The sequence below is a fragment of the Dendrobates tinctorius genome, unplaced genomic scaffold (genome assembly GCF_039654945.1).
Source record: "Dendrobates tinctorius isolate UK_male_01 unplaced genomic scaffold, ASM3965494v1 ptg000015l, whole genome shotgun sequence".
In the NCBI taxonomy this organism is placed as follows: Eukaryota; Metazoa; Chordata; class Amphibia; order Anura; family Dendrobatidae; genus Dendrobates; species Dendrobates tinctorius.
The window spans coordinates 47,715,050-47,741,279 of NW_027361683.1; the positions used below are offsets into that span (position 1 = coordinate 47,715,050).

Here is a 26,230-nt window from a genome sequence, read left to right on the forward strand (position 1 = left end):
TGAATTTAAATCTCCTGGTCCAGATGAATTACATCCTAGGGTACAGAAAGTGTTAGCAGAGGAAACTGAACAATCTTTTGAAAAATCCAGGAAAACAAGAGAAGTCCCAAAAGATTGGAGAAGGGCAATTGTTGTCCCTATTTTTAAAAAAGGAAACACGACGGAGCCAGGAAGTTACACGCCAGTGAGCAGGAAAGATATTTGAACAAATTATTAAAAAGCATGTAAGCAAGTAATTACCAGAGCTAGCATGGGTTTGTAGCAAACAACTCATGCCAGACTAATCTAATTTCCCTTATGATGGAATCACCGACTGGGTTGATCAGGGAAATGCAATAGATTTTCTATATCTCGACTTCAGCAAAGCAATTGATAAAGTATTTCATACTATCTGTATTGAAAAAATGACCAAGTATGGGATTGACACGGCTACGGTTAGGAGGTTTCATAACTGGCTCAATGATCGTACTCAAAGAGTGGTAATATATGGTTGCATATCCAACTGGAAGAGTATTTAATGTGGGGTACCACAAGGCTCTGTCCTTCCCCAGTGTTGTTCAACATTTTTTGTTAATGATTCTAGATAAAGGAACTGAAGGTAAAGTAATCAAATTTGCAGACAATGCAAAGCTAGGAGGGATATCTAACACTAGAGAGAACAAAAAGGATTCAACAGGATATAGACAAGCTTTAACAATGGGCAGCAAATAGAATGGTATTTAACAGAGAAATGCAAGATTATACGTCTGGGCACAAAAACGAAAATTATAGAATGGGAGGAATAGAACTAAGGAACAACACATGTAAAAAAAAGACTTGGGCATACTAATAGATCACAGACTGCACAAGTCAACATTATGATGCAGCAGGAAAAAAGGAAAACACAGTTTTAGGATGTATTAAGAGAAGCATAGAGTCTAGATCAAGTGAAGTAATTATCCCCCTCTACTCCTCCTTGGTCAGGCCTTATCTTGAGTACTATGTTCTGGGACCACATTTTAAAACAGAAGTTGAAAAACTGGAGCAATTTCAGAGAAGAGCTACCAGGATGGTAAGCAGACTGCAAAGTATGTCCTAAGAGGAACAGTTAAAGGATCTGGGAATGTTTAGCTTGCAAAAAAGAAGGCTAAGAGGAGACTTAAAAATTGTGTACAGATATCTGAAGGGATGTCACAGTATAGATGGATTGTCATTATTCTCATTTGCACATGGAAACACGAGAAGCAATGGAATGAAACTGAAAGGGAGAAGATACAGGTTAGATATTAGAAAAAAAACTTTGACAGTGAGGGTGATCAATGTACTTCTCAACAACTTTGTCCCTGACTTGTTTGGAGATCTCCTTGGTCTTTATGGTGGTGTTTGGTTAGTGGTGTCTCTTTCTTAATGATGTTGCAGCCTCTGTGGCCTTTCAGAAAAGGTGTGTATATACTGACAAGACCATGTGACACTTAGATTGCAGACAGGTGGACTTCATTTCACTAAGGGTGGCTTCACATTTGCGTTTCCAACAGCAGCGTCGGCCTGCGCACGGCTGCCGCTAAGCCCTGCCCCCTGCGGCACCTCCTCCGGTAGCTCTGCCAAGGGGCGCATGATGCTGCATGTGACCTGCGTCCCCTATCTTTAGCACTGGGGACGCAGGCCGTGCACAGGTATTGTGTTGCAATTTGGTGCGCTCGGCGCATCGTCAAAAGGACGCATGCGCCGCCAAACGCATACCTGCACACGGCCTGCGTCCCCAGTGCTAAAGATAGGGGACGCAGGTCGCATGCAGCGTCATGCGCCCCTAGGCGGAGCTACCGGAGGAGGCGCGGCAGGGGGAGGCGCTTAGCGGCGGCCGTGCGCAGGCAGACGCTGCTGCTGGGAACGCAAATGTGAAACCACCCTAAGCATGTGATGTATGAAGGTAATTGCTTGCACCAGAAATTTTAGGGGCTTCATAGCAAAAGGGGTGAATACATATGCACGACAATTTTTAGTTATTAGAACACAAATTTAATTTATGCGTATAGTTTTCTCCATACACCAACTTAGACTATTTAGCGCTGACACAAAACACATAAATCAGATTACAAAATTATTTAAACACAGGTTGTACCGTAACAAAATAGGTAAAAAGCTAAGGGGGGGGGGGGAGGGGGGTGGTGAATGCTTTTGCAAGCCACTCTATATAGTGCACCTCATGTAAATGTACAGTCATGGCCAAAAGTTTAGAGAATGACACAAATATTAATTTTTACAAAGTCTACTGCTTCATTTTTTCTAATGGCAATTTGCATATACTCCAGAATGTTATAAAGAGTGATCAGCTTAACACAATTACTTGCAAAGTCAATAATTGCCTAGAAAATTTATCCCCCAAAACACATTTCAGCATCATTGCAGCCCTGCCTTAAAAGGACCAGCTAACATCGTTTCAGTGATTGCTCCATTAACACAGGTGTGAGTGTTGATGAGGACAGGGCTGGAGATCAATCTGTCATGATTAAGTAAGAATGACACCACTGGACACTTTAAAAGGAGGCTGGTGCTTGGCATCATTGTTTCTCTTCTGTTAACCATGGTTATCTCTAAAGAAACACGTGCAGTCATCATTGCACTGCACAAAAATGGCCTAACAGGGAAGAGTATCGCAGCTAGAAAGATTGCACCTCAGTCAACAATCTATCGCATCATCAAGAACTTCAAAGAGAGAGGTTCCCTTGTTGCCAAAAAGGCTCCAGGGCACCCAAGAAAGACCAGCAAGCGCCAGGACCGTCTCTTAAAAGTGTTTCAGCTGCGGGATCGGGCTACCAGCAGTGCAGAGATTGCTCAGGAATGGCAGCAGGCAGGTGTGAGTGCATATGCACGCACTGTGAGGAGGAGACTCTTGGAGCAAGGCCTGGTCTCAAGGAGGGCAGCAAAGAAGCCACTTCTCTCCAGAAAAAACATCATGGACAGACTGATATTCTGCAAGAGGTACAGGGAGTGGACTGCTGAGGACTGGGGTAAAGTCATTTTCTTTGATGAATCCCCTTTTCGATTGTTTGGGACATCTGGAAAACGGCTTATTCGGAGAAGACCAGGTGAGCGCTACCACCAGTCTTGTCTCATGCCAACTGTCAAGCATCCTGAAACCATTCATGTGTGGGGTTGCTTCTCAGCCAAGGGAATGGGCTCTCTCTCAGTCTTGCCTAAAAACACAGCCATGAATAAAGAATGGTACCAGAATGTCCTCCAAGAGCAACTTCTCCCAACCGTCCAAGAGCAGTTTGGCGATCAACAATGCTTTTTTCAACATGATGGAGCACCTTGCCATAAAGCAAAAGTGATAACTAAATGGCTCAGGGAACAAAACAGAGATTTTGGGACCATGGCCTGGAAACTCCCCAGATCTTAATCCCATTGAGAACTTGTGGTCAATCATCAAGAAACGGGTGGACAAACAAAACCTTCAAATTCAGACAAAATAAAAGCATTGATTTTGCAAGAATGGACTGCTATCAGTCAGGATTTGATCCAGAAGTTGATTGAGAGCATGCCAGGGAGAATTGCTGAGGTCCTGAAGAAGGGTCAACACTGCAAATATTGACTTGCTGCATTAACTCATTCTAACTGTCAATATAACCTTTTGTTACTCATAATATGATTGCAATTATATTTCTGTATGTGATAAAAACATCTGACAAACACACATAAAAACCAGAGGGCAGCAGATCATGTGAAAATATAATATTTGTGTCATTCTCTAAACTTTTGGCCATGACTGTAAGGTTAAGCATTCATTATGTGATGGATTAAATAAGATACAACTGGGTAAAAGTGAAATTAAAAAAAATCATATGGCAAGAAAATATTGTACATTGTATCCAGTGTGAAGTAGAGTAGCTGCTGCCTAAGCAATTAATAATGGTGTGAAGAAAGTGGGTCACGGGAAAAGAGTTTTACCTTTATTTAAATCACAAATACCTAAAGAGGGCTTAGCTGTCATTCTTTGTAAACCATTATGCCAGTCATTGTATTTCTGTACTTTGATACATCTTCCAACATTTTAGTTTATGGTGAGGGCAAGTACCTTGCTTCCAGGCTTGGGACCTCTCTTTTTGGGAAAGCGAAAAGGTTCACAAAGTTTAGGTGGTTGATTTGTCAACTGATGTGCAAGAGCTTTAGGCAGCTGACCCTTCTTCCTTCCTGGCTTTCGACGTCTACGTCCTGGCACACCAGGTAGCAAGGTTTTAGGGCCTCGCAAGATACCAGAGGCAATACCTGCAGCTGGAGCTGGACTTTTTGGAATGGCCACTGCATGAAAGAAAGATTTTATTTCAGAACTCGCTGATAAATAATCATTATGTGCAAAGAGATAGAAAGGGAAGAAAGAGGACTTAATATAAAATTGATAAACACTTCTTATATCAGTGCTTTATGCAAAGTACTGCCTGACATTGCTTAACGTAAATTATACAGCTCTGCAAAATTTTCAGTTTGCCTGATTTTTCTCTTTATAGGTATACAGTATTTTTGAGTAAAATGTAAATTGCTCTTTTATTCTATAAACTATTGACAACATGACTTTGAATTTCCAAGCACTAAATTTAGATTTATTTTCCGAACATGAGAAAAGGCCAAAATAACAAAAAAAATGCAGTGCTTGCAGACCTCAAATAATGCTAAGAAAACAAGTTCATAATCATTTAGAAACAGCAATACTAATGTTTTAACTCAGGAAGAGTTCAGAAATCAATATTTTGTGGAGTAACCATGATTTTTAATCACAGCTTTCATGCGTCTTGGCAAGCTTTCCACCAGTCTTTCACACTGCTTTTGGTGGGTGACCTTATGCCACTCCTGGTACAAATATTTAAGCAGTTCTTCGTTGTTTGATGGCTTGTGACTATCCATCTTCCTCTTGATTACATTCCAGAGGTTTTCAATGGGGTTCAGGTCTGGAGATTGGGCTGGCCAAGACAGGGATTTGATGTGGTGGTCCTTCATCCACACATTGACTGACCTAGCTGTGTGGCATGGCGCATTGTCCTCCTGGAAAAACCAGTCCTCAGAGTTGGGGAACAATGCCTGAGCAGAAGGAAGCAACTGTTTTTCCAGGATAAACTTGTATGTGGCTTGATTCATACATCCTTCGCAAAGATAAACCTGCCCAATTCCAGCCTTGCTGAAGAATCCCCAGACCATCACCAATCCTCCACCAAATTTCAGATTGGGTGCAATACACTGTGGCTTATACGCCTCTCCAGATGTCCAGGTGTTGGGCAAAGCTGAAAATTGCACTAATCAGAGAAGATTACCTTACTCAAGTCCTCTATGGTCCAATCCTCATGCTCTTTGACAAGCTTCAGCCTGGCTCTCCTTTGCTTCTCACTGATGAAAGGCTTTTTTTTACCTTTACATGACTTAAGCCCTGCCTCCAGGAGCCTGTTACGAACTGTTCTTGTCAAGCACTTTACCCCAGCTACCATTTGCCATTCCTTTTGTAGGTCACTTGATGTCATGCTGTGGTTGCTGAGATGACTGTCATCCTTTTCAGTGGAGAGTCGCTTTTGCCCTCTGCCGGTCTGTAGCTTTGTTGTCCCCAATGTCTGCTGCTTGACCTTGTTGTAATGGACTGCCGTCTTAGAAATTTTAAGGATGGAGGCAACATGACGCTCACTGTACCCTCTGTTAGTAGAGCCAGAATTGAGCCCTTCTTTTCCTTACTCAAGACTTTTCTTTTCAACTCCTTTGGCATGGTTAAAAGTTATTTATTCATTCCTATTACTTTTGGGATATTGCTAGCACTTGTTTTGCCATTCAGCTTGTCCTATTGCAAGAGGCTTGTGAACACCACAGCAATGTTTTTTATACTTTCCTTCGTTAAATAAGATTTGGTTCAGATGGACAAAGGGAGGGGGGTGTTATGGGGGAAGGGAATGTTTGACAACATGTTGTAAGTTGTACATGCCTGTCATTTCTAAAACTTTTAATAAAAACTATCTGATTAAAAAAAGATTTGGTTCAGATGATCACCTAATCAGAAGCACATTAATTCCTTAACGTCCAATGACGTCTCCCCTGCTTTGATGAGGGCTCCGGCGCCGAGCCCGCATCAAAGGCGGGACATGTCAGCTGTTTTGAACAGCTGACATGTGCCTGCAATAGGCGCAGGTGAATCGCGATCCACCTGCGCCTATTAACCTGTTAAACGCGCCTGTCAAACGCTGACAGTGGCATTTAACCGGCGCTTCTGGCCGCCGGGCCGGAAATGAGCGCATTGCCGACCCCCGTCACGTGATCGGGGGTCAGCGATGTGTTGGCATAACAACCAGAGATCTCCTGGAGACCTCTATGGTTGTTGATGCCACATTGCTATAAGCGCCACCAGATGGTCGGCGCTTCTGGCAAAATCGCACATACATATACTAGGTATCACCGCGTTCAGAATCGCCCGATCAATAAAAAAAAAAGGATTAACCCGATCGCTAAATGGCGTAGCGAGAAAAAATAAATCAAAACCCAGAACTGCGTTTTTTTGGTCGCTGTGGCATTGCATTAAAAACCAATAACGGGCGATCACTAAAAGTGGTATTATTAAAAATGTCAGCTCAGCAAGCAAAAAATAAGCGCTCACCCAACCCGAGATCACGAAAAATGGAGACGCTACGGTGGGTTTTTTTTTGTTTTTTTTTAACAAACTTTGGAATTTTTTCTCATTACTTAGATAAAAAAGAACCTAGACATGTTTGGTGTCTATGAACTCGCAATGACCTGAAGAATCATAATAGTGGGTCAGTTTTAGCATTTAGTGAACCTAACAAAAAAGCCAAACAAAAAACAAGTGTCGGATTGCACTTTTTTTTGCAATTTAAATGCACTTGGAATTTGTTTCCCGTTTTGTACTACATGACATGGTAAAACCAATGGTGTCGTTATAAAGTACAAATCGTCCTGCAAAAACAAGCACCACATGGCCATATTGACGGAAAAATAAAAAAAAGTTATGGCTCTGGAAAGAAGCGAAAACGCAAAAACAAAAATACCCCCGGTCCTTAAGGGGTTAAGTAGAATGAGGTGTACTCTGGTTGGAATTCAACCGACACTGGAATAGAATGGCTGTCAGACATGTAGAGAAGCTGATTTTTATAAAACTGTGCAGTGGTCTCTTAATTTTTGCCAGAGCTGTATAGCTTAATAACTGTAAATAAAAATAAACCATTTGTCTTTAATAAAGTTACTAGCTGAAGAGCCCGGCGTTGCCCGGGCATAGTATCTAACTGTGGGTCCCGCTGTCTTCCTTATCCCCTTTAATACATTAGACGTACTATTCCGTCCATGTGACCTGGGACCTACTGTAAGTCCCAAGGATGGAATAGTACGTCTAGCGCGATCAGCGGCACTCACAGGGGGAGCGCTGATCGCGGCCGGGTGTCAGATGTGGCACTATGTGTCAGGTGCGGTCACGGACCGCCGCCGACACATTAACACCCGGCACACTGCGATCAAAAATGATCGCAGTGTACCGGCGGCATAGGAGAGAAGCGCGCAGGGAGGGGGCTCCCTCCGTGCTTCCCTGAGATTCCCGAAGCAGCGCGATGTGCTGCGCTGTTTTGGGGGCCTCCTTCCCTACAGGTCCCCATATCCAATATAGCGGCGGGGACCTTCGGGGGCCTGCAGGGAGCTGACTTCCTCATGCCTGCAAAGCGCCGGCATGAGGAAGCCTCCAGCACTGCCTGTGACAGAACGCTGATCTGTCACAGCCATCTGTGATGTGACAGATCAGCGATGTGTCACATGACAGTGATGTCCCCCCTGGGACAATGTAATAAAGTTAAAAAAAAAAAATAAAGTGTAAAAATAATTTATAACAAAAATAAAAAAAATATATCTTCCCTAATAAATTCATTTTTTGAAAAAAACAAACAAACAATAAAAGTACACATATTTGGTATCACCACGTCCGTAACGGCCCGCCCTATAAAACTGTCCCACTAGTTAACCCCTTTATTGAACCCCTTAAAAAATAAAAATAATGAAGCAAAAAATAATGCTTTATTATCGTACCGCCGAACAAAAGTGCAAGAACGCGCGTACTGCTGAAAATGTCATCTTGTCTCGCAAAAAACGAGCTGCTACACAGCATCATCAGCAAAAAAATAAAAAAGTTATAGCTTGCAGAATAAAGCGATGCAAAAATAATTATTTTTTAAATAAAATTGTTTTCATTGCATAAAAGCACCAAAACATAAAAAAACCCATAAATGAGGTATTGCTGTAATCGTACTGACCCGAAGATTAAAACTGCTTTATCAATTTTACCACACGCAGAACGGTGTAAACGCACCCCCCAAAAGAAATTAATGAAACGCTGGTTTTTGTTCATCCTGCGTCCCAAAAATCGGAATAAAAAGCGATCAAAAAATGTCACATGCCCGACAATAGAACCAATAAAAACGTCAAATCGTCCCGCGAAAAATAAGACCTCAAATGACTCGATGGGTCAAAATATGGAAAAATTATAGCTCTCAAAATGTGGTGATGCATAAACTATTTTTACAATAAAAAGCGTCTTTTAGCGTGCGACAGCTGCCAAATATAAAAACACGCTATAAATTGTAAAATCAAACCCCCCGTTATCACCCCCTTAGTTAGGGAAAAATAATAAAATAAATTTTTTTTATTTATTTCCATTTTCCCATTAGGGCTAGAGTTAGGGCTAGGGCTGAGATTAGGGTTAGGGGTGTGTTGGGGTTAGGGTTGGAGTTAGAAATGGGGGGTTTCCACTGTTTTGGCACATCAGTGGCTTTCCAAACGCAACATGGCGTCCGATCTCAATTCCAACCAAAAAAGTCAAATGGCGCTGCTTCCCTTCCGAGCTCTGCCATGCGCCCAAATAGTGGTTTACCCCCACATATGGGGTATCAGCGTACTCAGAACAAATTACACAACAAGTTTTGGGGTCCTGTTACTCTTGGGAAAATAAAATTTGGGGGTGAAAAGATCATTTTTGTGGAAAAAATATGATTTTGTAATTGTACCGCTGTACGTTATAAACGTCTGTGAAGCCCTTGGGGGTTCAAAGTGCTCACCACATATTTAGATAAGTTCCTTGGGGGGGGTCTAGTTTCCAAAATGGGGTCATTTGTGGGGGGTTTCCACTGTGTAGGCACATCAGGAGCTCTCCAAACTTGACATGGCATCCGATCTGAATTCCAGCCAACTTTGCAGTGAAAATGGCACTCCTTCCCTTCCGAGCCCTGCCATGCGCCCAAACAGTGGTTCCCCCCCACGTATCAGCGTACTCAGGACAAATTGCACAAAAACTTTTCCAGTCCAATTTCTCCTGTTACCCTTGGTAAAATAAAAAAAAATTGAACCTGAAGTAATTTTTTTTGTGAAAAAAAGTTAAATGTTCATTTTTTTAAACATTCAAAAAATTCCTGTGAAGCACCTGAAATGTTAATAAACTTCTTGAATCTGGTTTTGTGCACCTTGAGGGGTGCAGTTTTTAGAATGGCGTCACTTTTGGGTATTTTCTATCATATAGACCTCTCAAAGTGACTTCAAATGTGATGTGGTCCCTAAAAATAAAATGGTGTTGTAAAAATGAGAAATCGCTGGTCAACTTTTAACCCTTATAACTTCCTAACAAAAAAAATTTTGGTTCCCAAATTGTGCTGACGTAAAGTAAACATGTGGGAAATGTTACTTAAGTTTTTTGAGTGCCATATCTCTGTGATTTAAGAGCATAAAAATTCAAAGTTGGAAAATTGCGAAATTTTCGCCAAATTTCCGTTTTTCTCACAAATAAATGCAAGTTATATGAATGAAATTTTACTACTAACATGAAGTACAATATGTCACGAAAAAACATTGTCAGAATCACCGGGATCCATGGAAGCGTTCCAGAGTTATTACCTCATAAAGGGACAGTGGTCAGAATTGTAAAAATTGGCCCGGGCACTAACATGCAAACCACCCTTGGGAGTAAAGGGGTTAACATCCCTGCTCTCCACCCGCCGTCCCGTTCTATCCCTCTGCAGCCGCGCTCTATATCCATGTCCCGGTGTCCCTCCACAGCCCCGGTCTCTTCGTCCACAGCCCTGCTCTCCCCCTCCACAGCCCCGTTCTCTTCCTTCACAGCCTTGCTCTCCCCGTTCACAGCCCCGTTCTCTTCCTTCACAGCCCTGCTCTCCCGCTCTCTTCGTCCACAGCCCCGTTCTCTTCCTTCATAGCCCTGCTCGCCCGCTCTCTCCCTCTAGAGCCCCGCTGTCTTCCTTCCTCCACATCCCCGCTCGCCATGCACCACAAACGGTGACGCCGGGACCAGGAGAGGAGCGCAGATTGTTAGTTCGGCCGGAGTAGGCGGAGCTGCAGCGCATGTGATTGGGTGGCCTGCGGGGGCGTGGCCTAGTATGGGCCGAGTGGGTGGAGCTAGAGTGGAGCTGCAGTGCGTGTGATTGGGCTGCCTGCAGGGGCGTGGCCTAGCGCTGTAGTAGGCCGCAGTAGAAGCCGGGGACTAAATTTAGGCCGGGAAGCAGAGGGGAGAGGGGGGATAGCGCAGTTGGCAACGGGGAGCGCCGACTGAGTCGGGACAGGGTTGGAAGGGTGCCGGCACTATTCGGCCCCTGTCCTGAAGGCTGTCTTCATCCACGGCCTCGCTTTCCATGCACTGTTCTGCTGTATCCGTCCTCAGCCCCGCTCTGCTGCTTCATGATTGGTTCGTGTCCCACTCTGCTGCTTCGTGATTGGTTGGTGATACACACACACATTCAGATTTATATATAGAGATAGTGATTAGTGATTAATTTATTAACAAATATATCACTAAAAAAACATAACAAAGCAATATCTTTTTTTGTGATCTGCCTCATAATTTCTTGCAGAAGTATCACATATGGGTAAATAACTAATTCCCCCAAATGGATTTACTATTTCATCTAGAGCTGATCGAGCACTAAAATGCTCGAGTGCTCTTTATGCGAATCGAGGAGGTCAGATGCTCGAACAGGCTTGACTGAACTAACGAGTATAATGGAAGTCACTGGGAACCTCAAGCATTTTTTTGAAAGGAGGACTGGGATGGCAGGAAAATCACTGAACTGTATGGAAACAGCATGAGGAAGCTGGCTGTACGCATCTGTAACTCCCAGGTCACTGCTGAGAACAATGCTGTCAGAGTATTACTCCACTTTTACGGATTGACAATAAAACTTACAAAACCAAAGCTAAAATAGAATTTACAGGTAAAATTGTTAGGAAACATTCTTTCCTGTATAATGAAATGAGTTGTATATCAGGAGAAATTAAAAAAAAAAAACAAAAAAAAAACGCATCCTCCACCCCTTAATAGCCAGGCCATTTCTCACCATATTTACCGCTCGCCTATGACTGCAGGAGATTATATAGTAGAGGGGGAAGTAAAACTACACCCACCAGTAGTCACCAGAAAATGTAATTTTAACATTTTACTACTTTATCTGGACAAGGACTGCCAGAAATTAGAAGCAAGAGGGACGCAAATATACCCTGTAACAGACACATAGGTGGGCTTCAATACACATTCTGTTAAAATTGTTAGGTAGTGGGACTCCTAGACTCACAAAGCCTTTGTACTAAGTGCAAGGGCTGCCCAAAATAAAAAAGGAGAACTGGAATAACCCTTGGAAGACACGTAGAGGAGGGTCTCAGAAAACATTTTTCCCATATTTGAAGAGTGGGACTGGTAAAGGCTGAAAAACATTTAGCCCTGGTGTGTGTGTATATCACATACCGGCCATTTACAACCCTGCCGGTCACTATATATACATATACATACACACAGTGGGGCAAAAAAGTATTTAGTCAGTCAGCAATAGTGCAAGTTCCACCACTTAAAAAGATGAGAGGCATCTGTAATTTACATCATAGGTAGACCTCAACTGTGGGAGACAAACTGAGAAAAAAAAATCCAGAAAATCACATTGTCTGGTTTTTTTTCATTTTATTTGCATATTATGGTGGAAAATAAGTATTTGGTCAGAAACAAGCAATCAAGATTTCTGGCTCTCACAGACCTGTAACTTCTTCTTTAAGAGTCTCCTCTTTCCTCCACTCATTACCTGTAGTAATGGCACCTGTTTAAACTTATCAGTATAAAAAGACACCTGTGCACACCCTCAAACAGTCTGACTCCAAACTCCACTATGGTGAAGACCAAAGAGCTGTCAAAGGACACCAGAAACAAAATTGTAGCCCTGCACCAGGCTGGGAAGACTGAATCTGCAATAGCCAACCAGCTTGGAGTGAAGAAATCAACTGTGGGAGCAATAATTAGAAAATGGAAGACATACAAGACCACTGATAATCTCCCTCGATCTGGTGCTCCACGCAAAATCCCACCCCGTGGGGTCAGAATGATCACAAGAACGGTGAGCAAAAATCCCAGAACCACGCGGGGGGACCTAGTGAATGAACTGCAGAGAGCTGGGACCAATGTAACAAGGCCTACCATAAGTAACACACTACGCCACCATGGACTCAGATCCTGCAGAGCCAGACGTGTCCCACTGCTTAAGCCTGTACATGTCCGGGCCCGTCTGAAGTTTGCTAGAGAGCATTTGGATGATCCAGAGTAGTTTTGGGAGAATGTCCTATGGTCTGATGAAACCAAACTGGAACTGTTTGGTAGAAACACAACTTGTCGTGTTTGGAGGAAAAAGAATACTGAGTTGCATCCATCAAACACCATACCTACTGTAAAGCATGGTGGTGGAAACATCATGCTTTGGGGCTGTTTCTCTGCAAAGGGGCTAGGACGACTGATCCGGGTACATGAAAGAATGAATGGGGCCATGTATCGTGAGATTTTGGGTGCAAACCTCCTTCCATCAGCAAGGGCATTGAAGATGAAACGTGGCTGGGTCTTTCAACATGACAATGATCCAAAGCACACCGCCAGGGCAACGAAGGAGTGGCTTCGTAAGAAGCATTTCAAGGTCTCTGCAAAGGGGCCAGGACGACTGATCCGGGTACATGAAAGAATGAATGGGGCCATGTATCGTGAGATTTTGAGTGCAAACCTCCTTCCATCAGCAAGGGCAATGATGATGAAACGTGGCTGGGTCTTTCAACATGACAATGATCCAAAGCACACCGCCAGGGCAACGAAGGATTGGCTTCGTAAGAAGCATTTCAAGGTCCTGGAGTGGCCTAGCCAGTCTCCAGATCTCAACCCTATAGAAAACCTTTGGAGGGAGTTGAAAGTCCGTGTTGCCAAGCGAAAAGCCAAAAACATCACTGCTCTAGAGGAGATCTGCATGGAGGAATGGGCCAACATACCAACAACAGTGTGTGGCAACCTTGTGAAGACTTACAGAAAACGTTTGACCTCTGTCATTGCCAACAAAGGATATATCACAAAGTATTGAGATGAAATTTTGTTTCTGACCAAATACTTATTTTCCACCATAATATGCAAATAAAATGAAAAAAAAACAGACAATGTGATTTTCTGGATTTTTTTTCTCAGTTTGTCTCCCATAGTTGAGGTCTACCTATGATGTAAATTACAGACGCCTCTCATCTTTTTAAGTGGTGGAACTTGCACTATTGCTGACTGACTAAATACTTTTTTGCCCCACTGTACATACACACACACTGCTCAAAAAAAAATAAAGGGAACACTTAAACAGCAGAATATAACTCCAAGTAAATCAAACTGACAACTCATGGAAATTATAATTAATTATTATATGAATTATCAAGACACCCTCAATAAAGAAGTGGTTCTGCAGGTGGGGACCACAGACCACATCTCAGTACCAATGCTTCCTGGCTGATGTTTTGGTCACTTTTGAATGTTGGTTGTGCTTTCACACTCATGGTAGCATGAGACGAACTCTACAACCAACACAAGTGGCTCAGGTATGCAGCTCATCCAGGATGGCACATCAATGCGAGCTGTGGCAAGAAGGTTTGCTGTGGGCAGGACGGGTTCCCTATTGAATTGTATAGGAAATACCGAGACATATTAACGCTACATCTGATAAAGGTATTTCGGGGAATATGGGAGGGAGAATCTATGCCCGAATCCTTTTACAAGGCTAATATCATAGTGCTTAGGAAGGAGGGGAAGGACCCTTTGGAATGTGGTTCCTATCGTCCTATATCGTAGGTAAATGTGGACTATAAAATCTTTACTAAAATTTTCGCAACCAGATTAAATTAAATTATACTGAACCTTATACATCCTGACCAGACGGGCTTTATGCCTGGTAAGAGCACTTCAATTAATATCAGACGAGTTGATAGATGCCGCCAAGGCTTTTGACTCTCGAGTGGCCTTTCCTCTCCGCATGTCTACAGAGGTATGGCTTTGGTGATAAGTTTATAAAATGGGTTAAATTACTATATATGAAACCTAAAGCCTGTATTATTGTGAACAATTCCATATCTGAGCCCTTTTCATTACACAGGGGGACCCGTCAGGGGTGCCCCCTTTCCCTGGCCCTCTTCGCCTTTGCGATTGAGGCATTGGCAATACGTACAAGATCCTCCCCTGGCATTAGGGATATAGATATAGCGGGTTGGGTAGATACCATAGGTTTATACGCAGATGATATGGTGATATTTATGGACGAGGCGGAGGAAACTTTGCCTCAAGTGATTGCCACCATAGATGGATTCAGTAAATATTCGGGCTTATATATAAATTGGGAAAAATCTGCCCTGCTACCCCTATCCCATGCTCCGATGCCCCGACTTGAGGCTCTCTCCTCATTGTCTATTGCATCTAACTTTAAATACCTGGGCGTTCATGTATCCCATAACAGCACGCTCAACTTACAACTTAATATCTACCCATTGCTGGAACTGGTTAGAGTTAAATTTGCAACCTGGAGCAAATTACCGTTGTCTGTGGCCGGACGCATCAACCTGATTAAAATGATATTACTTCCCAAACTGAGCTATTCCCTTCAGCACAGTGCTGTAATGGTACCCAAGTCCTTTTTTGTGAATCTTAATTCCCAGGTCACATCTTTTATATGGGGGAAAACCAGACTCAAACTTAAATTGTCCACTCTTCAGAGGCCTAAAAAGGGAGGAGGGGCGGCACTACCAGATTTCTTCCTATATTAATTGGCTGGACAGGCTAAAGCCCTAAGTACGTGGATGCCGGGTAATTATCTTCCTAATTCTGAAAGTCACTTGCTTTACGCTGCAAGAACTGATTGTCCACTGGGTTTCCTGGAGTTGGAGAGGCCTAGTGTCCCTCGTTTACTGCCCCTGCTCCGTCTGGCACGATTAGTATGGAGGCAAATTAAGAAAGTTATTGGATTTCAGGACATCATAGCTGAAATGCCCCTATGGAAAAATGTCTATTTTCCGGTATTACCAAGTCACCCGTCCACTGATTTTTGGACTCAACATAATGTCTCCTTGATAGGAGACTTGTATGCTCATGGGACCTTAATGTCTTTCGAGCAGATACAGGCTAAACATGATGTCCCGAGATCTCAATTTTTCCACTATTTACAACTAAGGTCTGCTCTTCAGTCGCACATAAGGAGTATAGGTGTGGGACGTGCCATTTCTTCCCTACCTTTGATAGGAATCCTTAACTCACAGGGTCCCCAGGGCCTTGTCTCCTCTTTATATACGTACATGCTGTCAGTGGGAGCAGAATCTGCCATAAGCTCTGTTAAAGGGGGAAAGAGTCATCCCTAATATGCAGGGAGAGGAGTGGGAAAAGATCCTGGAGTCTCCGATCGGAGTATCACCATCTATTAATAATAGAATGATACAGTTGTATATAATAAACCAATCATATTTGACTCCGATACAACTTTTTAAGATGGGTCGATTCCAATCAACAGAATGATTGCGATGTCACTCACCAGATGCAGACTTTATTCACATGATATGGCAGTGTCCCACTATCCTACAGTACTGGAAAGAGGTGACGCTATTTTTGTCATCACTGGTGCAAACTTCTGTCCCTCTTGAATCACTGGTCTGCTTGTTTGGGGTATGGGAGGAGGAGGTTTGGGGTCACCATGTTGGGATTTTTCTACGTGAAACGCAGTTTCTGGCACGGAAAGTATTGGCACTACGGTGGATGGGTAATTCATGTCCCTCTCTTAGAACCTGGATTGACTTGGTAAATACGATTGTTCCATACGAGCACACATTATATCAGAACAGGGGATGCCTGGGCAAATTTGAAAAGATCTGGGAGAAGTGAAACTCTTCTCATCTTACTTTGTAGAATGGAGACACTGCATGTGAGACAATATAATGCAAGATAGTAGGCTGCGAGTTAGTAAATAGTTGACGTAGTTGCAGTTTAGTTTAGGAACTTATAATTAATCTACATTATCTGAGCGACACGATAAAGGCCTGTGAGATATGATTGATGCACATGCTCATAATGTATAGCCTGTTGGTCTTTGTATATGCTTGGGGGATTATGCATATATTACCAGTAAATCATAAGTGTTCACTTTTTGGTTTAGTACTTAGCAAAAAGACAGTAATGTGCATGCTCTGTACAATATTCACAACCACAAGCAAATATGTATGTCCTCTTCTTGTTTCGAAGTTTAATAAACGAATTAAAAAAAAAAAAGGCTTGCTGTGTCTGTTAGCGTAGTAAAAGCAGGGAACATTTCAATGGTAGAGGGAAGAATGGACTCAATGAAATTTCAACAAATCGTTGATGGAAACATAACACCATCTGTAAAAAAGCTGACGTTGAAAAGAGGATGGTTTCTACAAATGGATAATGATCCTAAATACAAGTACTACCTCAAAATTCGCAAGCTAAAGGTTTTACAATGGCCTTCACAGTCCACTGATCTGAACATAATTGAAAATCTGTGCCTAGACCTCAAAATAGCAGTGCACGAAAGACGACCCAGGAATCTCATAGAACTACAACTGGAAGAATTTTCCAAGGAAAAAAGGATGAAAATCCTTCAAAAATGAATTGAAAGACTCTTGACTGGTTACAAAAAGCATTTACAACCCGTTATAACTTCAAAAATGGTGCTACTAGTTACTAACCTTGCAGGGTGGCCAAACTCTTGAATTCAGGCCATTTTCATTTTTATAATTTTTAAAATGTAAAAGATGAAAATATATTTATTTTTTGCCTAAAATACAAAGAAGATGTGTGATCTTTAATTTTAGGATTTTTAGAGATCATTTAATCTTCAACTTGCTTAACTGTTCACAATAACAGTAATATTGACCAGGATGCCCAAACTTTTACATTCCAATTTATTATGCCCCAGCTAGCACTAAAAACAGTCTCTGCCAAATGCTAGTGGCATGGCAGGCCAGCACCTCCAAGGTGTAGAGAGACAGTTCATGCCAACGTTTCCAGCTTGGAAACCAAATTCTTGTACGGCACAGAGGAATCACAGAGGACGATGCTATGGTTGGCTAGGTACTCCTTCACCATCTTCAAAAACTTTTTTCAACCTGTTAGACTACCTTGTGCATCAGAGCCTAGGCGCTGGGAGGGTTTAATGAAACTGTTGAAGACCTCTGACAATGTTTCCTGCCTCTGTTGGACCCTGGTGTGTGTCTCCCTTGTCTCTTCTCCTTGGTTGTCCAAGGATCTATGACCTCTACCGCCAGCATTGTCAGATTTTTGGACAAATTATTAGACTACGGCCTTCTGGTATTGCACCATTTTACTAGATCTGTCCATCGCAGGAAGGAGAAATGAAAAGTTCTCCTGGTAGCGCGAGTCGAGAAGGGTGACCCACCAGAAATCAGTGTTGGCCAAAATGCTTATAAAGCGAGGGTCATGGGAAAGGTAGCAGGACATAAAGTCAACCATGTATGCCAAACTCCCAACAGATAAGACTTTCCTGTCCCCATCAGGAGGACATCTCTCCATCTTCTCGCCCTCCTTCTTTTCAGCCTATCCATGCTGATCGGACTCGATCAGGGGTGGGCAATTCATTTTCCCAAGGGGCCACATAATAGACCATGACTGTTGTCTAGGGCCGAACCAGTAGACTGAAATTAATTCTAAAATAATTATAATTGTATCACTTAATATTGAACAGAATTAAGTATGCTGACATCCTCCTATATACCATTTGAATCCACACACAGCCTCTTCTATACCGTAAGAGCCCCCACACAGCCCCCTATATAAAGTAAGAGTTCGCACATGCCTCCCAGTGATCAGCATGAGACCCACATAGCCTTCCCATGATCAGGAGACCCACAGTCTCCCCATGATCAGTAAGAGACTCCACATAGCCTCCCTATGTCTAGCATGTGACACCCCACATAGCCTCCCCATGAGAGCCCCATACAACCTCCCAATGTCTAGCATGAGTGCCCCATACAGCCTCCCCATGACTGAAATGAGAGCCCAATAGAGCCTCCCCATGATTGAAATGAGAGCCCAATACAGCCTCCCCATGTCCAACATGAGAGCCCCATACAGCCTCCCAATGACTGAAATGAGAGCCCAATACAGCCTCCCTATGACTAAAATGAGAGCCCAATACAGCCTCCCCATGTCCAACATGATAGCTCCATAGAGCCTCCCCATGTCCAACATGAGAGCCCCATTCAGACTCCCAATGACTGAAATGAGAGCCCAATACAGCCTCCCTATGACTAAAATGAGAGCCCCATATAGACTCCCCATGTCCAACATGAGAGCCCCATACAGCCTCCCCATGTCCAACATGAGAGCCCCATTCAGACTCCCCTTGTCCATCATGAGACCCTCACAACCTCCTCTTCTCCAGCATAAGAACACCATAATCTCCGCTTGTCCAGCATGAGACCTCCACATCCTCCTCTTGTCTAGTATGAGACCTCCACAGCCTTCTCTAGTCCAGCATGAGAAGCTGGACTCCCCAGGTCCAGCATGAGAACCCCACAGCCTCCTCTTGTTCAGTATGAGAACCCCATAGCCTCATCTTGTCCAGAAGGAGATCCCATAGGCTCCCCAGGAGAGCCCCATATACTCTCCTCTTGTTCAATATGAGAACCCCATAGCCTCCCCATGTCCAGCATGAGAACCCCATAGCCTCCTCTTGTCCATCATGAGACCTCATAGCCTCCCCAGGATCAGCACGAGACCCTCAAAGACTCCCCATGTCCAGCATGAGACCCCATAGCCTCCTGTTGTCCAGCATGAAACCCCCCAGATTCACATGTCCAGAATGAGACCCCAACAGTCTTCTTGTTTAGATTGAGAACCCCATAGCCTCCTCTTGTCCAGCATGAGACCCTATAGAGTCCCCATGTTCAGCATGAGACCCCATATCTTCCCCATGTCCAGCACGAGAATCCCATCATGTCCTCTAGTCCAGCATGAGACCCTATAGCCTCCCTATGTCCAGCAAGAGAACCCCATAGTGTCCTTTAGTCCAGCAAGGGCCCCAATAGTCTCCCCATGTCCAGCATGAGACCCCATAGCTTCCCCATGTCCAGCATGAGAAATGTTCAGCAGGAGAAACCCATAGCTTCCTCTTGTCCAGCATGAGACCTCATAACCTCCCCATGTCCAGCATGAGACCTCATAGCCTCCCCATGTCCAGCATGAGACCCCAGAGCCTCCCTAGGTCCAGCATGAGACCCCAGAGCCTCCCTATGTCCAGCATGAGACCCCAGAGCCTCCCTATGTCCAGCATGAGACCCCAGAGCCTCACCACATCCAGCCAAATATTTCATACACAAAAAAGGCCACATATGCACCTCGTTCCTGTTCCCTCAGTGCTCTGCCAGTGCCTACTTTATCTGTTGCACTGACTCTCCGCAGTGCACAGTTGATACGATAAAATGACGAATTTGTGTCAGAAATCTCACAAACTGATTTGTGGAAGAAGGGGCAGATGGTCAGAGGATGCAGATAGTGGTGACCGTGCACGGCGGCAGATAGGAGGGCAAGGTGCGACCTGTAGGCCACTGTTTTCAACCCCTTGACTGTCTCGGTCTACAAGCCGGAGGGGAAAACCAGGGGGTCGGATGTGGCCCGTACTTTGCCCAGGTCTGGCCTAAATGAAGCTGGTGTGGGTGGTACTCTTTGTAGTGCAAGCAACCATCTGCTCTTCCTCCTTCTCCTCATTATTACCTATTTGCACTAAGAAGATGAGATGAGGATGGGCTGGGTAGTATCATCCCGTGTACTTTCTTCCTACATGGCCACCTAGTCACTATGAAGAATTTCCTCTTTATTTGTGGGCAGCAAGCATTTGAGTAAACACAGAAGCAGGATTGTTACACCACTCACCGCACCATCTTGATTAATTCCACAAAGTTCTGTAGAACCTCACAAATGTCAGCCATACATGCCTACTCATTGGTTGTTGTGTGTGAAGGTTTACTAGAAAACCAATGGGCATGTTGTAGCTGGTATTTAACTACTGACCTCTGCTGCTGACAAAGACTTGCCAACATCTGTAATGTGGAGTTCTAGGGTGTGGGCACGTCACACACCAGTCAGTGAGCTGGCACTTGCAAGCAATGCTGCAGCACTGCAAGAAAGGCGGCAGCTGTACCTGACTTGGAGTGTACCTTCACAAGTAACTCAGGCAAATCTGGGTAGGTTTTCAGAAACCACTGAACCACTAAGTTGAGCATGTGGGACAAATATGGTACATGTGTGAGCTTGCCAAGATTCAGAGCCGCCACCAGGTTACGGCCATTATCACACGACCACGACTGGTTGTACATTCAATGGCAAGAGCCATAGATCTTTGTGGTTTGTTATACCTTTCCACAGCTCTGCGGCGATGTTGGTCACCTATACAAATTAATTTAAGCAGAGCCTGTTTGCAATACCGAAGCAGTGCTACAGTGCTTTCTGCTTGCAACAAATATGGAAGACGTACTCCGAGATGACAATTTGGAGATGGAGGATGATAGGGAGGAGAGGGTGCAGGAACTGGTGTAGGAGGTGAAGGAAACTGTGATGGAACTAGGACCCGCAATCCTTGGCCTTGGTAGCACGAGTGCCCTCCCAGGGTACGACTCGGACCCAGCCTCCACAAGGTTCACCTAGTGTGCTGTCAAGAAAATGTAGCATCCTTGGCCACAAGCAGTTGTCCACATCTTGGTAGTTAAGTGAACCTTCCCAAAAGAGGAGTTGATCAGGGTACGAGTGACATTATGGGACACGTACTGGTGTAAGGAGGGGATGACACAACGGGAAAAATAATGACAGCTGGGGACTGAGTACTGAGGAATAATTGTTGCCATGAGGTTACAGAAAACACCAGTGTCCACAACCCTAAATGCCCAAATTTCCAGTACAAGCTGTCTGGAAATGTGCCTGCAAAGTGTTTGAGCTTGTGGGTGGGTGGCTCGGTATTGTTGCTTGCGTTACAAGGCCTGGGGTAGGTACAGCTGAACGCTGCTCTGGGACAAGGAATTGGATAGGGTTGCGGATGGTGCTTGCAAATGTGCAACAACAGGTGCAGGGCGAGAGGCATTCACACCTGCGTCATGGACAAAGGATTGGCAAGCGCATCGCACAGGGGAAGAGGCAATGGAGTCACCAGTAGACAATGATTGTGGACCCATGCATTTGGCCCATCTAGTCGTGTGCTTTGATAACATGTGCCTGAGCATGCTGGTGGTGATCAGGCCCCTGCTGATCTTGGTATGGCACAGGTTGCAAATCACCATTCTTTTATTGTCTGCACTTTCTTTAAAAAAGCACCAGACTGAAGAACACCTAACCTCTGGCCTGGGAACGTGCCGCGTGTGGGTGATTTGCAGAACAGTTGCCCGCCATCTCCCTCTGGCCAAAAACTGCTTCTTCCTGCCTGTTACAATGCTGCAGATCCTCCCCCTCTGCGCTGCTGACTCACTCTGCATGGTACCATCCCGGGTTGGGTCAGTGACTTCATCATCAGCCACCTCTTCTTCCATTTCAGCACTCTAGTCCTCCTGACTTGCTGACTTAAAAACATCACTAGTTGGCAACTGTGTCTCATCATCAACCACCTCTTGAGACACTAATTGCCATTCCCCATCATCATCTTTCTCTGACAATGGCTGCTCAAATATTTGGGCATAACTACACACAATCTCCTCATGTCCATCTTGAAAAGTGCAGGGTAAGAGGTCAGAATCAATAAATGGAAATGTAAAGATCTCCTCAGAGTGTCCGATTGTTGGATCACTTGTCTCCTGGGACTTGCCATAGTGGGAGGAAGGAGGATCAGCGTGAGGATTATGTGGTCCAGGCTCTTGACTAGTGAGACTGGACCATGTGGAAGACAAGGTGGTACCGGAAAACATACTGTAACAGACCATATGTTCGCACCGTTCTGGTATCAAGAGTAGTGTCCTGCCACTCCATATAAAGTGGACAGAAAGCTAGGTCTCATAGATGAGCGTGCTTGTTGTGTTTCTGCAGCAGGCAGAGTTTCACCTGGCTCATGGCCTCGGTGTGCACCATCAGCAGCATGTCCACTTCCCCGTCCTTTAACCTGTTTCCCACGCCCACTTCGGAATCCTTCCCTTTGATGTGGGCTCCAGTGCTGAGCCCATATTTTTCCTGGCACGTCAGCTGTTTTGAACAGCTGACATGTGCCTCTAACAGCCGTGGGTGGAATCGCAATCCACCCATGGCTGTTAACCTATTAAATGCTGCTGTCAATCTCTGACAGTGGCATTTAGCTCGCGCTTACAGGAGGCGCGTCAGAAATCCCGGCCATCAGTGACCCCATCAGGTGATCACGGGTCATCGATGGGTCGGCATGACAACCAGAGGTCTGAAGTAGACCACAATGGTTGGCATTGCCACATTGCTATGCGCGATCATCGCCTGTGTGTACTAGAGGTGATCAGACAACTGCAGCTTCTAGTCTCCTATGGAAACTATTGAAGCATGCAAAAAGTAAAAAAAAAAAAAGTTTTAAAAAAATATGTAAAAAAATATAAAAGTTCAAATCACCCCCCCCTTTCAGACCATTCAAAATAAAAACAATAACTTTACTTTTTACCAAAGTTTGATTTTTTTTCACCTCTTAAATAAAAAAGAACCTAGACATGTTTGGTGTCTATGAACTCGTAATGACCTGGAAAATCATAATGATGGGTCACTTTTAGCAATTAGTGAACATGGAAAAAAAACAAAAAAAAAAACAAACAACTATGGAATTGCACTTTTTTGCAATTTCACCGCACTTGCAATTTTTTCCTGTTTTCTAGTACACAATATGTTAAAAACAACAGTAGCGTTCAAAAGTACAATGTGTCCTGCAAAAAACAAGGCATTTTGACCAAAAAACAAAAAAGTTATAGTTCTGGGCAGAAGGGGGGCAAAAAATGGAAACGCAAAAACAAAAATACCTCCGGTCATGAAGGGGGTTAACGCACACCTTGCACATTTTAAATTAGGTATATATTTAAATTCTTCAAACTTTCCTTTATTAATAGGGAAAAAAAAATATGTAGCTCTGAATAGCTTAGTTACTCACCGATAACGGTGTTTCTTGGAACCCATGACAGCACCACGGAGAGAGGGGATCCGCCCATCAAGGACAGGAACCTACAGATAAAAGGGCGGCACCTCTCCTCCGCCCCCAGTTGGTTACAGAGCATCAGAGGGTCTCCAGGTTAGTTAACAACAAAAGTATATACATAACATTATAATATTGCATATTATCAAGAAGCACCGTGTCTAAACGAAAACACTCTACAAACAGTAAACCGTGCTCACAGCACACGTGAAGGGGGGAATAAGCGGGTGCTGTCATGGGTTCCGAGAAACACCGTTATCGGTGAGTAACTAAGCTATTCTCTCTCACCCATGACAGCACCACGGAGAGAATTACAGAGATTGGTAGCTTAGGGAGGGACCACCGCCTGAAGGACCCTTCTCCCGAAGGTCAGGTCAGACATAGAGGCTAGATCTAAACGATAGTGTCTGAAAAAGGTAGAAGGTGTTGACCAGGTGGCCGCCTTACAGATCTGTTGTATCGATACCTCTGATCTTTCTGCCCATGAGGTCGCCATTGCTCTTGTGGAATGAGCTTTTAAACCCTCCAGGATGGTATTCACACTGGATGAATATGCCAGGGCAATCACATCCCTTATCCACCTTGCCAGGGTACTCTTAGATGCCTTGAGTCCCTTCCGAGGTCCCTGGAAACACACAAAGAGAGAGCCTTCCTTCCTACATCCCTTGGTGGCCTCTAAGTACTGAACTAGGCACCTCTTCACACCTAGGGTGTGAAATCTCTCCTCTCCCCTATTTCTAGGATTTGGGCAGAAGGAAGGACTACTTCTTGGGACCTATGAAAGTGTGTTGCCACCTTAGGTAGATTTGCCGGGTCAGGTTTCAATATGACTCCATCGTCTAGAATTTTAGTAAATGGTGGCATTGCTGACAGAGCTTGAATATCGCTCACCCTTGGAGCGGATGTTAGGGCCACTAGAAGCACAGTTTTTAATGACAAGGTTTTTAGGGGTGCTGACTGGATGTGTTTAAATGGGGGGCCTGTTAGTGCAGATAGAAATAGGTTTAGATCCCATGATAGTAATTTCTGGGTAATTATTGGTCTAGACCTGGCTGCGGCCCTAATAAACCGTGCTACCCAAGGGTTGCCTGCCACGTCCTGGTTATAAAGGGCACCTAAGGCCGCTATCTGTACCTTCAATGGGTTAGTCGCCAGCCCCTGTTCTAAGCCCCTTTGCAGAAATTCGAGAATTTTGTCAATCTGGACTCCATCCTGAACCTTTGCCCCGGAGCTGGGAGCTGGACAGAAATTTCCTCCAAGTTCTTCCATAGGCTCTCGTCGTGATCGGTTTCCTACTCTTTTGTAGTGTAGAAACCAGGTTTTCGGAGAACCCCCTCTCCCTCAGCAGTGCCCTTTCAAATTCCATGCTGTTAAGTGTAGGTTCACTGCCCGAGGGTGTAACACTGGTCCCTGAGACAGTAGGTCCGGGAGATCTGGTAGGACCCAAGGGTCGGTAATTGACAGTATTCTCACCCAGGAGAACCAAGTTCTTTTTGGCCAGAAGGGGGCTATTAGTATCATTCTTGCTTTGTCCTCTCTGACTTTTCTTATGACCGCCGGGATGAAAATGGTCGGCGGAAAGGCGTACGTTAGGCCCTGTGTTCACGGGAGCATAAACGCATCCTGGGCCCGGGGATTTCCCCTGGGGTCTAGGGAATAAAATGCTTCCACTTTGTTTTTGTGGTCGGCAAACAGAACTATGTCTAGGTTTCCCCACATTTTTACAACCTGCTGAAAAATGGACTGTTTTAAGACCCATTCTCCCTGGCGTAACTGGATGCAACTCAAAGTCTGCTCTCTGGTTTTCTGTTCCCCTTATATGCAGTGCGGAGAGGGATAGTAGGCTTGTCTCGGCTAGGGTGAAGATTTTGGAGGATGTGTTCATTAGTTCCCGGGACCTGGTTCCCCCCTGATGGTTTATGTAGGCCACCGTCACCTGATTGTCCGAAAATATGCGGAAGTGATGACCCCGCAGCACAGGTAGAAAGTGTGTTAGGGCATAACTTACTGCCAAGAGTTCCTTTTGGTTCGAGGAGGCTTCTAATTCCTGACCTCCCCATTCCCCCTGAGCCACCTTGTTGCTCATATGTGCTCCCCATCCCATGGGACTAGCATCTGTGGTAATTATGTGTGTAATTTTTATTACCCAGGGAATCCCTTTGGATAGGTTGTCTGTTTCCCCACCAAGCTAGGGAATGAATAGTTTTGCAGTCTAGTGTAATGTGACCTTCCAAGTGACCTCCTAATACTAACTGGTTGGCTAATACATTCCACTGGAGATCTCTCATATGTAGCTGTGCCCATTGGACTGCCGGGAGGCAGGCGGAGAGGGACCCTAGTAGTGACATCACTTTTCTTAGCGTCATGGAAGGGTTGTGAATCGCTCTTGCTATCATTTGAGCAATTCTCTCTTTTTTGCGGTCCGGAAGGTAACACTCTTGGGTGTTTGAGCCCAGTGTTAGTCCTAGGAACTCCTGAACTTTGCTGGGCTCTAACCTCGATTTTTTCAGGTTTAGAAGCCAGACGAGGTTCTGTAGAGTGTTGATTACTCTGTCCCTCTGTTCCCTGCATTTTTGGGCCGAGTTGCTTGCTATTAAAAAGTCGTCCAAATATGGGATTATTAAATATCCTGCTCTCTTGGGTGGGCCATCATTTCTGCTACTAGTTTCGTGAAAACTTGTGGGGCTATAGAAATTCCAAATGGCAGGGCCCTGTATTGAAACTACCTTATCTCGCCCTCTATGGAGACCGCTAGTCTGAGGTATTTTAGG

The 26,230-nt window shown here is 44.4% G+C and overlaps 1 protein-coding gene and 1 long non-coding RNA gene across 9 annotated transcripts in view; one reads left to right on the top strand and one right to left on the bottom strand.

Moving 5' to 3' along the window:
- LOC141077161 (uncharacterized) overlaps window positions 1–26,230 on the top strand; it is a 392,656-nt gene that overhangs the window by 118,443 nt on the left and 247,983 nt on the right. The window lies entirely within an intron of this gene.
- SCMH1 (Scm polycomb group protein homolog 1) overlaps window positions 1–26,230 on the bottom strand; it is a 148,830-nt gene that overhangs the window by 36,526 nt on the left and 86,074 nt on the right. For all 8 annotated transcript variants that reach the window (XM_073564161.1, XM_073564159.1, XM_073564160.1 and 5 more), the window contains one exon: window positions 4,055–4,278. In XM_073564161.1, coding sequence (XP_073420262.1) covers window positions 4,055–4,278 — 224 coding nt within the window. The remainder of the gene's footprint in view (window positions 1–4,054; window positions 4,279–26,230) is intronic.